The sequence below is a fragment of the Chiloscyllium plagiosum genome, chromosome 3, assembly GCF_004010195.1.
Source record: "Chiloscyllium plagiosum isolate BGI_BamShark_2017 chromosome 3, ASM401019v2, whole genome shotgun sequence".
Taxonomy (NCBI): domain Eukaryota; kingdom Metazoa; phylum Chordata; class Chondrichthyes; order Orectolobiformes; family Hemiscylliidae; genus Chiloscyllium; species Chiloscyllium plagiosum.
In genome coordinates this window covers 38,608,217-38,625,753 of record NC_057712.1, presented here as the reverse complement: position 1 = coordinate 38,625,753, position 17,537 = coordinate 38,608,217, and the positions used below count along the sequence as shown (strand labels likewise).

Genomic DNA, 17,537 nt, shown 5'->3' with positions numbered 1-17,537 from the left:
GAAAGACTAGGAAGACAGTTCAGTGGTCCCTTGCCACAGGGTTTACTGAAATGATCCATTTGCTGATTGAAATGCTGCTTTTTGACCTTCTTTCTCCAGGTGCTTTCACTTATTTGCAGGAGGCAGAAGGTAACTTGTTAACACTTAGAAAGATTTCTGACTTACTAACTAGAAGTTACACCTTACGTCAACTGATGTCGGGAAATAAACTGGCTATCTACTGGTGAGTTGCTTTCACTGTGGGGTGAAAGCAGCCCCTTTTCCTTGCAGAGGTCCAGTGACTTCTTACCCAAACATCACAACCCCAACCTGTTTAGTTACCTGGCAGCCAATCACACTTATTGGCAGGCAGAAGGCCTATGTCATCAATTTCACAGACAAATCAGCTACTTGTTACTGACCAAACTTCTGTTTGTCCACAGCCGTCTGGCTCTGGCTCCATCTTGACTGCAACTGGGGTTTCTCCACTGCTTGAACAAACAGCCGTATAAACAGAATTTACCATTTTTTTTAGCCAACTTGTTTTCAAAGTATACTAATCCATTGCTTTTAAACATTTACTTTTACATTTGAATCAAGCAAAAATACAGAAAAGTAAGGAAGATGTCGTTTTAACATTATCCATTAACCTAGAGCTGGGAAGATCAGAGTTGGTGCAGACTCTTTTTCCCATTTAGCAAGTGTGTTGGAACTATCCCTGTAGTTGCATGAGGAATACTCCTGTAATCAAATAGGAACTGGGACAGTTTGGTATCTAGCAAGGCTGTAGGCTGTTTATTCAAACTCTGCCAAACCATTAGATGATGGTTGGTATGCAACTGTCCTTATTTGATGAATACCATTTGATGTAAGAAATACTCAGATTCCTTGATGGCCCATTCTCTATGACCAACACTTCCTGGAGTCCATGTAATGCAAAGGATGCATGCAGTTTTTCCATAGTCATTCCTGTGTTTGTTGAATGAACTCATTTACATCCAACCACTTTGAGTGGACATCTACAATGACCGAGAACAGCCGGTCCATGAAAAGACCCACGCGGTCGACGTATAACTGAGAACAGGATATATCTGGCCATTCTAACGGATAAGGAGGAGTCCTGGCGGTAATTTTGATCTTTGTTGGCACTCTGGACACAGCACCACGAATGTGGCTATGTTTGCATCCAAGGCTGGCGATCAGACATCACACTTTATTTTGAAGACCCTTGGATGACCCAGGTGGAGTTCAGCCAGTATCTGGTGGTAATCTTTGTTCAGGAAAGTCTCTGTTGCTCTTCAATAATTTGCTGTCCGCTACTGTGATCTGGTCTTTGGGAGTCCAAAAATGTTTCAGGTCTGGTTGTTGGCAGTCCTTACGCTCCCCCTTTCCCCTCTGGGAACCTGAAGAAGGGCTTATGCCCGAAACGTCGATTCTCCTGCTGCTTGGATGCTGCCTGACCTGCTGCGCTTTTCCAGCAATTGCTTAGACTGGATCTTTGTGTCCAAAGTCTGATATTGTTGGCTGTGACAGGAAGTATGTTCAGATAATTTAAAACCATTATGGACTCTTCCAGTGGCAATGCCACTGGTCATGTATCTGCCAGAGAGAGGTGCCTCAGTGCATCCGCATTTGCTATTTGGCCTTCTGGGTGGTGTAAGTGAGGACTGCAGATGCTGGAGATCAGAGCTGAAAAACGTGTTGCTGGAAAAGCGCAGTAGGTCAGGCAGCATCCAAGGAGCAGGAGAATCGACGTTTCGGGCATAAGCCCTTCTTCAGGAACCTGAAGAAGGGTTTATGCCCGAAACGTCGATTCTCCTGCTGCTTGGATGCTGCCTGACCTGCTGCGCTTTTCCAGCAACACATTTTTCAGCTCTGATCTCCAGCATCTGCAGTCCTCACTTTCTCCTAGTTGATTTTAACCTACTGCAAATCCTCTTGCAAGGATGCCTTCCTTGAAGAGGCTCTCTTCCTCCTTCTGGGTGGTTTTTCAACTTGTAATTATCCTCACTTAGTATAGAGTTTAAAAAGTGTGGTGCTGGAAAAGCACAGCTGGTGAGGCAACATCTGGGGAGCAGGAGAGTCAACATTTCAGGAATTTAGCACTTAGCATAGAGCCCACTGCTGAATTTGGCCTGAAGCTATAGACAGCACTGCCATGTCCTCTTTAAGTAGGTCTACTAGCAGTTTGTGGTCCCTTATCATCATCACAATTTTATGTCCATTAAGGTATTGGTGGAACTTCCGGACTCCAAATATGAACACCAAACCTTCCTTCTCTATCTGCGCATATTTAACTCTGCATTAGACAAAGTCCTGGATGTGTACACTATTGGGCATTTGTTTCCATTAAGCTACCTCTGAGCTACAACTACACTGATGCCATACCGGGTAGCATTGCATGTGAATATCACCTGATGCTTGGGATCATAGTGTGCCAACACCTGAGAGGACGATAACCATTTCTTCACTTCCCTGAAAGCAATGGCTTGGCTACCTTTCTTTAGGAATTGATGTAAAGGTGTCAGGATAGAGGCCGGGTTATGTGTAAACTTTATGTAAATAATTCACCAGCCCAGGGAGACCTAAGCTCCGGCACTGATGTGGGATCCGGGCATCTTTGATTGCCCTCACTATCTCACAATGGGTTAACCTGGTCTTGTCAACTCTGTAGCCTAAGTAGGTGGCTTAGTGTGCCTAGAACACACCTTGTGCCTTCATAGACACACCCGCCTGTGAGAAACATCTAAGGCCTGTGTCCAAGTTTTCTAAGTCTTACTCATTTGGCTTCCCTGTTATTAGCACATCTTCTAGATGAATGGTGACGTGAAGTAGACCTTGCAAAATGTTATCCATCGTCACTGAAAAATTGTACTGTTTACCCAAATGGCAGTCTTGTATATTGGTACAAATCCTTATAGATATTAATTGTAGTATACTTCCAGGAAGCGTTATCTAACCACAACTATGCATAGCTCATGAGGTAGTGGGTATTTATCCAGCTCCAAAAAGAATTTGCTGTTTGTTTAAAATCCCCACAAAGTAAAACCAACCTATCTAGCTTCAGAATCAGTACAACCAGTACTGCACATTCCATCAAACTGGACCAATTTGATGAATTCCTTTGCTTCCCAGCCTTTTGATTTCTGCATTAATTTTGCTCATTAGGCAAGTTGCAGAATTGTGGTATTGCTTTCTGGTCAACATGCAAGATGAGCTTGGTTCCTTTGATAGTCCCCAAACCTTCCTGAAAGACTTCCAGGCACAAAGGAACCTCAATTATTTGAACAAGATGGGTGGGCACTATTTCACTTGGATAATTGATTATTTGGTTAATTGATTTCCTCCGATGCTCGGAGTTTTCTGTGAAGTCTACTCCCCGTTCAGGAGACTAGACAACAGCACACTGCGCACGAGTCCCTGCCGCCAAACCCCATCCCGTGACCCTGTCCACCACCCCCCAAACTCTGTCCACCCTGACCCCATCCCCCCCCACTCTAGGGAGTACACCAACAGTAATACTGCTGCTGCATTTGTGGGATAAGTCTCCAAATAGCGCGCGCGCGCACACACTTTTTACTACAACGTTTTGACAGGTTCTACCTCTGCCCTGTACAGGACAATGTTGGAAAGATTATTGGGGAAGGGGGGTTTAGAGTACACCCCTGTCTAGAACTCCAGGGGAAGTATGTGGGGGGAGCAAGGGGGTGGGTGGTCAGTCATTTGGAGATGGTGCCTGTACTGTTCAGGACTGTTCTCAGCAGCGTTTCAGTGAGCTGAGTTTGTTTTTAATCATTGTACCTGTAAACAGAAGACGCGATGAGGGTTGAAACAGCTCTTTGACGTAATGTTTTTATCGGGACCTCGAGATCTCCTTCAGATAATCCGATATTTGTATAATCGAGGTTCCTCTGTATTTAAGTAGAACTTCAGTCAAGCAGCCATTTTCTAACTGAAAAATGTTGAGCTAATCTAGGTGAATCTCTTGCGGCCAATTTCACCTCATCAAGGTTCTGCCCAAGCCTTTTACTACAGTCACTGGTAACTGAAACAGCTGCTTTTCATAAGAGACCAGAACTGAAGTTGTACCTTTAAATGTAGGTTTGCTCGCTGAGCTGAAAGGTTCATTTCCAGACGTTTCGTTATCTTACTAGGTAACATCTTCAGTGGACCTCATGCGAAGCAATGCTGTAAATTCCTGCTTTCTATTTATATGTTTGGGTTTCTTTAAGTTGGTGATGTTATTTCATGTGGTGAAGTCACTTTGTGTTCCTTTTCTCAGGGGGTGGTAGATGGGGTCTAACTCGATGTGTTTGTTGATAAGAGTTCCGGTTGGAATGACTTCACCACAGGAAATGACATCACCAACCCAAAGAAACCCAAACATATAAATAGAAAGCAGGAATTTTCAGCATTGCTTCGCATGAGGTCCACTGAAGGTGATACCTAGTAAGGTAACGAAATGTCTGTAAATGAACCTTTCAGCTCAGCGAGCAAACCTACATCCAAAACCCCAATCTGAGCTACAAATCTACTCAAAACTCGCTGTACCCTTAAATCTGTAGAGGTTTTCATCTAGCCAAGGTCTTGTGCAAACTTGAGGGTTAGTGCCCAGACCAAATTTTGTTAAAAACTAATTTTGTGATTGTTGAAACAGCTGTGCCAGTATTGACCTAGTTTAGAATAGGATGACCACTTAATCAGACATTTATTTTGATTGGTTCTGATTTGGATGTTGCTAAACAATTTGACTGTTCCAGACCAGATGCAGGTGGACTTTGCAGGGTGTATGTTCTCCTGGATACTAGCCAAGGAGTACTCTTATTCAGTTTAGATGTAGTAGGATTCTTTTGCTGGCTCAAGTCCGCATACTGGCAGCAACGACAATGGTTTGCCTTAAGAAAATTTTAACCTTTTGCCTGAAGCTTGGCTTGGTTTTTTGGGTTTTGCTGTAGACTGACTTGGAGTGCCTCTGTTCAGGGTGTGTCCTGAATATGGCTATGCAATTGTCTTCACTCGCGTTGTGTTCCCCAAGCTCAGTTGGACAGGCAAGAATGTCCACTTTCATTGGAATTCCCTGTTACTCATATGTTGCATTTACTGCATTTTCCAATGATAAAGCTAGCTGTAATTCTTGTTTGAAATCCAGTTAGGCTTTAGCATTTTTGCATGGATACATCATTAATCCCACATACCAACTAGTGTCTCAGCATTTTATTAAGCTTTGTTACATGATTGCCAGTTGTCTTAACCTCAAAAATCCTGATACAGATTTCCCTGGTTCTCAAATTGCCAAGTAAAAATGACCAGTCTTAGAATTGGAGCAAGCTTGACATTGTAATATTCCTGAATTAAATCCGTCAACTCTTGAAAATATCTGGTGCCTCAGGGAAAGTTAGGCGCCTAATAACCAATAAAGCTTCGGTACAAAAGCTGTCAGGCGATTTATTCGTTAATTTTCATCTGCCCCACTGTTATGTGTCTGACAAAAATAATCCATGCTTTCCGCACACTGGGCCCGCGACAGCAGGGTCAAATGAGTCAAGCTTCCTAAGTAATGGCATGATCCTGGAAATGCTTACCCCAGCTCAAAGACAATTGTTGCAAGTGAGTTTCTTTAGGAATGTGCCTTACTCTCGTCACCACTGAAAGAACTCCACAGAGGCTACACTAAGTCACCCCTTATTTACACATGCTAAGTCCTTGACACTGGTCCAGCTTCCTTAAAGGCTGCTCTTAGTGTCAGAATGTCTGACATACCTCTTTTTATCTGTCAGGCAGAGCTCTCTGGACAAGATTAGAAGCCTCAATCTCTACACAATCCCATGAACCATAATTTAGTGCAATCACCATCGTAACTGCTTATGGAATGTCTTTTGAAAATCTAAAATCTAATTAAAATCTAAATACGGCATCCACTGGTTCCTCTTATTTACCTGCTGGTTACAATCTCAAAAAATACATCAGTCACTACATGTATCAAACATAGTTTTCCTTTAAACATAGTTTACTTTGTCCATTTCTATCCAGCCCAATTGAGCAGAATGGTCAGGAGCAAAACCTCTTACACATTTTTTGAAATAAGTCTTGGATACATTTATGGCTGGTTTTTGCAGATGTTAGAAGGGACACAGTGTCAAGTGGATGCAAATAAGGTGTGAGTAGCCCATGATAAGGTGCTCATTCAGTGGAGGGGTGAGGAAGGAACGGGTGTCAGTGTAAGAACAATTGCCTCAAAGGCCTTCACTAACTCTTGTTTACTAATCAGTCACCAGTATCACACAATGAGGCCTGAAAATACTCGTTTACAGAATGCTACAGAGGGGAAAAAAAAACATGTCTGTGTGGTTCAGTCCAATTAGCGCTGCTTCCCCCAGTGCCCTATTATTTCATTCCAAATGTTGACAAGGAGTCTTCCATTAACTTAGTGCTTTTCATGATTCCAGGTCATCCCAAAACACACCACAACCAGTGTCCAATCACTGTTGTAATGTAGAAAATTTGCACAAAGCAAGTTCCTATAAACAGGGGGCTGATCATAATCTAATCATGTTACTCTGCTGCTTAAGGGCCAAGTCCTAGCCAGCTCCATGCTCTCATTTGAAATAGCATCAGGAGAAATCTTACATTCACCTGAGTCGGCAGACAGATTGAGATCAAGGCAGAACATCTGAATTTTCTATTGCTATCCTCCCATCCTTTAGGCATAAAAGAAAGTGTTCCACTGGCAATAAACAGATCTCAAGATTAGAATTCCACACATAACACATGCTGGGTTTCCTTTGATGTGAAATACCGATTTTATTGACAGTTTTCAAAATCCAGGAGCCAGACTAAACAAGAGAGATGAGTTGACAGACTGATTGGGAAACAGGATGGTAAGAATGCTTCAAGCTGTTTGTTTCATTCCACCTCCCATTGCTTTGTGCACCAGGCTATTTCTATAACACGGACCTTCAGGTTGGTCTGCTGCCCTCAACCCTTCATGTGTTTCCGAGTCCTTCGTGAACCACCGTCTTCTCATATATCATTCCTTCTTTTCACTGATATGTAACTGTAATTGGATTCCTTAATTGCCACAAATACACTTGTGATGTAGTGACTTGTTCTGTTATACATCAACAGTATACATCAATAATTAACTTGAAAATGTTGTATTTCCATAGTCTGAAATTTTAGCTAAACCACCCAAATACAAATAAGTTCTGCTTTAAGCAGCTGGAGTCCTTGTCAACAACAGTTTCAAAGCCATTGCATAGTTTAGCAAATTTGGGAACTATATCAATGTTTTTAGGAAGGAAGGATCTTAAAGAAGATTTGGGTGGAAGGGACTGAATTGGTATATTAGAGATAAAGAGACTTACGTTATTGATGATTCGGAGATGCCGGTGTTGGACTGGGGTGTACAAAGTTAAAAATCACACAACACCAGGTTATAGTCCAACAAGTTTAATTGGAAGCACACTAGCTTTTGGAGCATCGCTCCTTCAGCAGGTGATTGTGGAGGGCTCGATCGTAACACAGAATTTATAGCAAAAATATAGCAAAAATCACACTGCAAATTTTTGCTATAAATTCTGTGTTATGATCGAGCCCTCCACAATCACCTGATGAAGGAGCGTCGCTCCGAAAGCTAGTGTACTTCCAATTAAACTTGTTGGACTATAACCTGGTGTTGTGTGATTTTTAACTTTGTACATTATTGATGGTCTTGAAAGTGATAATGGGGGCACACAAGAACTCAGAGCAAGTGACTGGAGAAGGCTGTAAAGATGGGAAGGATTTGGAGGGGAAGTCATGGAAGAATTTGAATATAAATGAGAGTTTTCAGTTGGAGGCATAGTGGACCAGAAGTTGATGCAACTAAGCAAGGAGTATAACGATTTAAAAATAACAATTGTTGATTGGAAACCAGAACCAGTTAAATTTAGTTCCATAGCACGTTCTTAACAATGCTTCGTCAGCACAAACAAGCATGATTTAGAATAGGTTGTAGGAGCACCACCATATAAAAAATGGGCAATACGTGTCATTTTAAATTATTGGACAGTTTATACATACACGTATTATGTCCTCTGCAAAGACTTCATTTTTTATTTTTCTATTTTTTTAATTGTGGACTAAAATGGGAAGTGTTTTAAAAACAAAATGCTGGTGAAGAATTGCTGAACTTTGTAAAAGCTAGTAACCTGACACTCAAGTATTGTTTACATAGCTCTGGTTCAAGCAAAGTGGACGGTTTGCAGATGAGCTAGTGTCAAGGAGTTGTGTATAATGAAGATTCAGCCAGCAACAAGTGGCTGACTTAATCTGTGGATTAACAATTAGCTAAAGGCCTTCTGCTTGCTAGCAACTATGTGATCGGTTCTCAAGAAGCCCGACAGTTTGGGGCTGTGAATGAAATTAGGAGAAGCCATTAGATGGCTGCAAGCACAAAAGCTTTCTCTGTATAAATAAAACACTAACACAAAAAAACAAGAAATGAAGTTTACTTTTCCTTCAATAGTTGTTATAAGTGGTGACTTTTAATAAGTCAGAGACATGTTACAGGTGTGAACTAGTTACCCTGTGCCTCCTGTAAACAACTAAAAACATCGAGAAGGAAGATTGAGAAGCAACACTGATTATTATAAGAATCATTGCAAAAAATCCTGTGAGCAGTGACCACTGAACTGCCTTCCCTGCTTTCCCTCTGGCCATAACACCACAGACTGTTTTGTCTACCTGTACTTAGATGCAGAAGGAGAATTTATAAAGGGACTGGAGTTTTGACTAATAGAGTTATATGCTGATGGCTCAATTGTTTGCCTTTGTTGTAGTCTGTTTATTTGTAATAGTAGTTATTCTTAAGTACAGAAATCTGATTTATGTTTTCTGTTAACCTGTATATGACATGCATATATAGACCATGATTCGGAGATACCGGTGTTGGACTGGGGTGTACAAAGTTAAAAATCACACAACACCAGGTTATAGTCCAACAGGTTTAATTGGAAGCACACTAGCTTTCGGAGCGACGCTCTTTCATCAGGTGATTGTCACCTTCAATCACCTGATGAAGGAGCATCGCTCCGAAAGCTAGTGTGCTTCCAATTAAACCTATTGGACTATAACCTGGTGTTGTGTGATTTTTAACTATATATAGACCAGGTGGGTTCATGACATGCATGAGTACACTTTAATACAAATGCTCTGCACTTGTGCAGGCTCATTTTATTTGTATGTACAACACTTGGGTAGCATGCACACCAGCTTTATTCAGTGTGGTGAGACCATCAACCATCTTGCCTACACCAGTTGATTCCTGTCATTGATATTCACATATCAGTACGGCTGCAGTTTTTGAACATCCAGTGTGAAGTACAGGCATGTGTCACTCATGGGAAAACACGATGATAAAGGGGAGCAGAAATGTTTTCACCGGGTGCTATTTACATGCCCTACATTGGCTGTTGCAGCAACTCACACTTGGTTAGCCATAGAACCAAGACTTCAGTGACACCATGGGCTTGTGGATCATGTAGAATGGTTCAATCCTCTAGTTAAACTAAATCTTGATAAGGACAGATCGTACAATGAGTGGAATCAATTTCATTATGGGAACAAGTTCAACTTAAACAGTCTTGACAACTCGACTTCTCTGCATCCTTCTGTCTCCAATTTGGACCTGTTCTCACAGCTCCAGCTGGCACGTCCCCTGACTGGAAAAGATGTGTTTTGGTTAGCAATGCTCAGCTTTACATTTCCTTGCGGTGTGAAGTTCTCCTTAATCACTGCTTTTCACTGTTAGACTTGTTCTGTAAAATTGTCTGCCTGCTGCACAAATTCTAATACAACTGCCTACTGCCCTCTGATGGGGGCACTATGATAGCACAGCTTCCCACATATTTGTACATTACGACATACTTTCTCCGCCACAGTAACCATTACAAAACAAACATAAACTGGTAATTAAACATCAGGATTAATACTGTGGTTGCAACAGATAACGCTTTTCACGGGGGATAGTATGTGTTTTTTTTAAAGCAAGTTCCTTAACATCAATAATTAAGGTTGTAAAGCCTTGGATAGAAAGGTTTAGTTTAGGATTGATTATAGGACCAAGAGTGGTGAGAATGGTGCTACAGGATCAGTCCTAGGTTGACACAGGGTAATAAAAGAGTGGGAGTAATTGACAGATGCAGGGATTGGTATTCAACTGACACATGGCTAAGTGATTAGCACACAACAGTGGAATTTATTTGGAATTGGTATAGAACTATAGAGAAAGAGCAGAACAATGGAATTTGGCTGGGGTTGATACAGAAGACAGTGTTATAAGAAATGGTGCAGCATTAGTATGGTAAAAACGAGGTAAAAACAATGACTGCAGATTCTGGATTAGTGGTGCTGGAAGAGTACAGCAGTTCAGGCAGCATCCAAGGAGTTTCGAAATCGACGTTTCGGCAAAGCCTCTTCAAAGCAGCATTAGTATCCCAAAATTTAAAGAAGAAATCTTTAAAAATACACTTCTGAAAAAGTACCAGAGCAGTGGGATGATACTGGGATTGATATAGAGCTGTTTTTTGGGGTTGGGATTAATAGCTGTTAGTGGTATCAGTTTTGGATTGAGACAGAAGAGGATGGGCCTGTGGAATTCATTGAGTAGGGGATGCCCTCCGTTGGGGAGATCTTTAGGTATGGTGGCCCTCTGGCGAGGATGAGAAGGTCACTCCAGTGGATGTGAGGATGTTGGGAGGCCACCCTAGTAGATGTAGGGTTACTGGGATGCCTCATTGTATGCTGAAAATGTGTTACTGGAAAAGCGCAGCAGGTCAGGCAGCATCCAAGGAGCAGGAGAATCGACGTTTCGGGCATAAGCCCTTCTTCTTATGCCTCATTGTATGTCTGTCACAGTGGGTGTAGGGATGTTATCAGGCCCCAGTGGAGAAGTTGGGGGAAGGCTTCTGGATGGGGGCAGGGATGATGTTGGGGGGTGGGGGGAACGCCTCTGAGTGGAGGCGGGGCAGGGATGTTAGGGGGAAGCCTCTCTGTGGGGGCGGGACGGAGATGATGGGGGAAGGTTTCTTGGTGGGAGCAGGTCAGGGATGTTGGGGACAAGGCCTCTGGGTGGGGGTGACCTTTCGCTCACAGCCTCATTCCTGATGAAGGGTTTTGCCTGAGCCGTCGATTCTCCTGCTCCTCGGATGCTGCCTGGCCTGCTGTGCTTTTCCAGCACCACTCTCTTGACTTTGATCTGCAGTACTCACTTTCGCCATGTTAGGGGGCGGGGTGGCTGCGCAACGACCTGAATAACCCCGCCCCACCGCAGCCGAGAGGATGACGGGAAGGACGAAGTGCGCATGAACAGAATGGCGGCCGGTTAACGGATGCTGCAGCCGGGTCGGGGCTAACGGCTGTGTCCGCTATGGGCTGGCATCTAGTCAGCCTCCTCCGGCGAGGGGTATGGGCAGTGCTAACGGGCGGTTGCTACCTAGAACCCCAACAGAGCGGCTTCTCCAATGCCTTTCACCTGTATCTGTGGATAACACTCCTCGGAGCTCCGTTTGTGCTGCATCTGGTGAGTTAGTGACTGGGGAGGCGAGGCATAGGGCGAAGCAATGGTGCAGAGCAGAGACTACCTGTCAGGGGACGAGCCACGGGGGGGTCGTGAGTCCTGATGTAGAGGGTGTGGGTCCTGAGGTGAGGCAGGGTTAGATCTGGATGTGGTCAATATTTGATCGAAGTAGGTTTCGTATCTGGAGGTCACCTATCGGGGATGGTGGATAGGCTATGTTAGGGTGTTCAGCCTCTCTATCGTGTTGTGTTATTCAATGCCTATCTCGTGGAGGTTATCATTTATATGTAAAGCAGAATACGAAAGAGTGGAAGTTATCCTACAGTTGTTATTATTACCAATGCAACATTCCACTTCCAAAGACAGTGGCTTGCATGGAGATGGACAACTAACTTGAGAATCAAGACAGAGATTGCTGGAAAACTTCAGCACATCTGGCAACATCTGTGGAGAGAAAGCAGAGTTAATGTTTTGGGTCAAGGTACTCTTCCTCAGACACCATAACTTGAGCATCTCCTGATGTGACTCCTGAGCTTCACTCTAAAACTGTTTCTGCTACATTTACTCCAGGGGAAGGCCATGGACTGAAGATGTAAAAAGTTTTTTAAGCATGGATCATGGCCCTTTGGTGTATTCTCTGTGCTGACCATCAAATATTCATCTGTTCTAATTCCATTTTCCAATACTTGGCTTGTAGCATTGTAAGTTTATTTATATTCATCTACATAATTCTAAATGTCTTGAAGTTTTTTGCCTCTCCCAGACTGTAAGGCAGTGGATTTCAGATAGCCACGACCACCTGGGTAACAGCATTTTCTTCAAACCTCTCTAAATGGTCTCTTTTCCCTAAAACGGTGTCCCCTGGTTATTGGCTCCTTTTACTATGGGGAAATTTTTCTCCCTATCTACCCAATTTAAGGCCATCAGAACTTTGTATATCTTAATCAGATTCACCATCAGCCTTCTCTGCTCTAAGAAAAACAACGCCAGTCTATCTAATCTTTCTTCATTGCTCCAGCCCTTGCAATATATGGTGAATCTCTTCTGCACCATCTCTTGTGCAATCGTGTTCATCTTATTGTCGGATTATCAGAACTGTGCACAATACTCCAGCTGTAGCCTAATTAATGTTATATTACAGTTTCCTTGCTTTTGTATTTAGTGCCTTGACTAAAATGTACAAGTATTCCATGTACCTTAACTACATTATTTACCCATTCTGCGACCTTCAATGATCATGGATGTGCATACTGAGGTCCCTGTTGATCCTCTTTACTTCCTAGGATTGTACAGTTCAATATGTACTCTGCTTTTTTACTCCTCCCAAAGTGCACTACCTCACTTCTTTCAGAAATAAATTATGTTTGTCACTTATGATGATACTATGGATTTAAGAAGTGTATTTTGACCATTTTTATTAGTAAAGATTGAGACAGATTCTGAGCAGTCTGCTCAAAGCCAATAAACAGCTTGTGAGGCTTTGGGTTTTTTAAAAAAGTTGGAACAATAGAAGCAGCCTGAATGGCTGGGGTCAACCTTCTGCAGAACCAAGATTGTTAGTTTTAGCTTTCTACAGTTGCTGGTGTCCTGAAGCTGGATTTGGAAACTCTTAATTTTCTCTCTCTCTTGCAGCTAAAAGCTGGGTTCTCTTCCAGCTGTTAGAATTGCATGTGAAACAATCTATTTTACTGAATTTGCCTTTGTCAAGGTTGTATTTATGGGATATTACTATATTGAAATAGTTAATTAGTAGTTAAGATATATTATTATTTTGTTGAACATTTCAGTAGTTATGGTTAAGCTCATTCTTTTGTTTTTATTTTGTCTGTATTTTAACTGTAGTGTAAAGTGTTTCCATTAAAGCCGAGTCGTTTGACCAATCAAATTGCATCTGAACAAGAAAATGTTAGAGTCTAGGCTATCTTAATATATTTTGAGGTGGTTCGGTCTTGTCCATAATGCACTATTCGTACTAACTGACCAGCCCGTCTATATCATCCTGTAGGCGAAGGCTTTCCTCCTCAATATTTACTACGTCATCAATTTTGTGTCATCTATGAACTTATTGATCATGCCTCCTTCTTTCATGCCTATATTATTAATGTACACAACAAACAGGAAGAGACCTACACTGAACTGTGTTACACCACTGAACAGGACTCAGTCACAATAATACCGTCAACCATCACCCTCTGCTTCTTGCCACTAAGCTAATTTTGGATCCAGTTTGTCAAATTGCCTTGGATTCCATGATCTCTTAGCTCCTTAGGCTGCTTGCCATGCGAGACCTTGTCAATAACCTTAAAGTCCAAAATAAACTGTCAACTGCACTACCCCATTCTACAGACCTGGTCAGCTTGATGCCATTCTTCTTGAATAATGTTACCACATTTTAATGTCCTCCAGTCCTCTGGCATTTCTCCTGTGGCCAGAGAGGATTGGAAAATTAATGTGAGGGCCCCTGCAAATTCCTCCTTGACTCCCATAGCAACCTGAGATACATCTCATGGAGGCCTAGGAATTTATCCACTTTCAAGTCAGTTAATACCTCCTCTGTCTAAATTCTAATTCATTCAACTATATCATAGTCATCAAGATCAAAGCACAGAAAAAAACCTTTCAGCTCGTTGCATTTGCACCAGTCTAAAACAACTGCCGAACTATTCTAATCCGATTTTCCAGTCCCTCTCCCTGATTTCTAGACTACCTTGTCCTTCTCTGCAGTGAATACAGATGGAAGGTACTTCTTTATAACCTTGGCTTGTTTTCCAGTTCCAGAACATGTTGTCACTTTGGTCCCCTATTGGGCCCTACTCACTGGTTATTCTTTTGCCCCTAAATGACCTCTAAAACATCTTTGAATTTTTGTTAAATTTACCTGCCAGTGTTTTTCATCTCCCCCTCTTCATTGTCTTAATTTTTTTAAACAGGCCCCTGCACTTTCTATACTTCCGTATGGCATCCACTATATTGAACCTTCTGTATCTACCATAAACTTGCTTTTTATTTCATGTTGAATCCTGTACATCTCTTGTCATTCAGGTTCTCCGGTTGATCCATTTTTACAAGAACATAATGGCCTGATGCTCTCACTTTTATCCTGTTAGATGTCTCCCACTGCTCTTTCTAAATCAACTTTAGCTAGGCCCTGTCTTATTTAAAATTTGTTTTCTCCAATTCAGAACTTTTATTTCTGGTGTATCTTTGTCTTTATCTGTTATTACTTTAAATTTTACTTAATTATGGTCACATTCACTGGCCTCTGTTTTCTCTGGCCTTCTGAGCCAGCTGAGTTTTTAGTTCTGCACTCCAAACCAATACTCTTTCAAACAGTCAGCATATAAGAGCAACATAGAGAAAATTATAGCAAAGACTATCAGTGCCAGAATAGTGCCAGTTTGACGCTACTGCAGATCTCAGGATTCTGCTGCTGCCCCTTCATAGCTGGCTTTGCCCATCACGTTGTCACAGAAAGAGATCATGTTGAGCAGCTTTAGCAGGCAGTTTTCTCCCACAGCACAGCAGTCCTCCACTGCTCACATGGTTGAATGCCTTGGTGAGATTGATGAAGGGATTATGTAGTGATCTCCTTTTTCATGGCATTTCTCTTGGAGTTACAGGCATAAAACATCGTGTCAACTGTAAATCTCCCAGTTCTGAAAACTTTCTTGGTTTGGGTAGATGCGTTCAACCAGGATCTGCAGTTTGACAGAGGCAACACGAGAATATATTTCCCATTGAGAATGTAAATAGGGTATAAGCAGACAGCGAAAGAGTTAAGTTCTGTGTTTTGTGAAATGAGGTTCAACTGTGCATGACTCAGATCAGATAAGAACTTACAGTTAACAATGGGGTGTTGGAGGTAAGGGTAATGGGTTAACAAGGTGGAAAAGCATTCATTACATAAAGCCATTTAATAAGATGAGGTAATATTCAGTATGTAACATCAGTTGACAAGGTGAAAAGTATTCATTATGTGAAGTCATTGTGTAACAGCAGATTGCTTCATCTTTACTATTGATACTTGCTAATTGTAACGGTCACCCAATCAATATGTATGTTGCCTTATCTGTATGTTCCTTCCTGTAAAATGACTATATAGTTCCTTGCAAAATTGCTGTTCCAGAGAAGACAGTGAGCTCATGTCTTCTCCCTCCAGCACCTGAAATAAAGATGGAGGTAAAACTACGCTGTCTTTGAGTGTTTTGCTTCGACTGGGGGGAGGGGGGGGTTGGAACAGGGTGACAATACTACATAGTCAGCAGGATCCAAACAGATAGTTATGATCGGACGGTTCAGCGGCCGCCAGAACATTGGTGTCTCAAGACGGACGGGCCCTCAAGGTAAAATTTTAAACCTTGGTCCCTCTCGATATTCCTGTCTGTCAGAAACAGTCCCCTCGCTCAATCACACTCTATTCTACAGATTCCTCGAACGGCAATTAGTTCCGTTGAGAGACACAGTTTTGCAAGCACGCTGGCAGGCGTAGGTTCGAGTCCTCTGCGCAGCATTAGGGAGAAGGGGGTGTGATTGAGGTTCGAGTCCTCTGTGAGGTACTGGGGTTTTGAGTCCCCTGGGGTGGGTTTGGGTTGAGGTTCGACTTCTCTGCGTGGTACTGGGGTTTAAATCCCCTGGGGTGGGTATGATTGAGGTTTGAGTCCTCTGCACTGCATTAGAGGAGACGGGTGTGATTGAGGTTTGAGTCCTCTGTGCAGTATTGGGGTAGAGTCCCCTGGGGTGGGTTTGATTGAGGTTCGAGACCTCTGCCTGCCAGCGTGCTTGCAAAACTTGATATTTATCTGAGCAGGTAATATCATTAGCTTTGAATGAAAAAATCATTGAGAATGCTGTTCAAGAGTGTGGTGTCAGTGTTGATCAGACCCAGTTGGTGCCAATGTCCTGATCTTAGATAACTTCAGGACATCTTGTGGCATTTTCTATCTGGAAGAAGATGCCAGTTTCACAAGCTTGTGGTATCAGAAAAGCTTCAGTAGTCTGTGTCCATTCCTAGGCCATGATGTCCAAGGCAGGAGGGCATGATCTCATTGTCTTGCATTGAAATCCCCCCCAAGAGATAAAGATATGTTGCTGATAGCAGTGTTAAGTTCCTCATAAAAATGGTCTTTCACCTTTGTAGTGGAACTCCTACAATGGAACGCAGATACTTGTGGATTTGAAAGGTGGATGGGGAGACCATTCTCTGAACTATTTGGTGCTATGTTATCAAGAGTAGTATGTGCCTTGCAGAAAAGTCAATACCTTGCTCACATGTTTTCCTGAAATCTTGTCAGATGAGCATGCAATAATTCTATCACAATGATACACTTACGAACATGGTCTTCTGTAGAGAAACTATATAATTGTTCAGCCTATCAAATTCAATGTAGGTGTGGTTGTCTTGAATGTGTTACCAAACAGCTGTAAGTCATCTGTAAATTTTGCATACAAGACCTTGATTGTCCAGCTTACCAAAAGAAGAGGTGGTGTCTTCCAACTTTCTTATTTGCTTGCCTGGGTGGGTGGATTGCATCCACTTGTTGAGCAGAGACTGTAATCTCCAAACATCCAATGAAACTAATGTACTGTGGAGGATTCTTTACTAATTAGGGTTACTTCATTTGATGTGGCTATGCCTGACTATTGGGACATTGGGTCCCTTCCACCATGAGAGACCATCTGGATCACCAATTCTGTGTGCCACAGGATCTCTTGCAACAACTGTTTCCTGTGCCATGTTAATGCTATGCACTGAAACTTGAATGTTCTCTCCAGGGTGGAAGCATAGACAAAATTTATGAAGATTCTGGGCTCCATCCATTAGGATCCCTCTCTTTACCTCCCCAGTTGAATCCAAAGATTTGATTGCAAATTACTACATTTGGCAGCTGTTTGGTTGCAGGAGTTGTCAGAAAGATATCATTTAAACAGCAGTCTGCCTTGAAGATCCATTTCAGGCTTTTTTGTCAGAGGTCATTCCCATACTCTCCCAAGATGTCCACAA

The 17,537-nt window shown here is 42.4% G+C and overlaps 1 protein-coding gene across 1 annotated transcript in view; it reads left to right on the top strand.

Moving 5' to 3' along the window:
* Nucleotides 1-11,047: 11,047 nt before the first annotated feature.
* Nucleotides 11,048-17,537, top strand: part of LOC122548604 (pecanex-like protein 2) — a 284,406-nt gene continuing 277,916 nt past the window's right edge. The window contains exon 1 of the mRNA XM_043687440.1: nt 11,048-11,539. Coding sequence (XP_043543375.1) covers nt 11,387-11,539 — 153 coding nt within the window. The 5' untranslated portion in view covers nt 11,048-11,386. The remainder of the gene's footprint in view (nt 11,540-17,537) is intronic.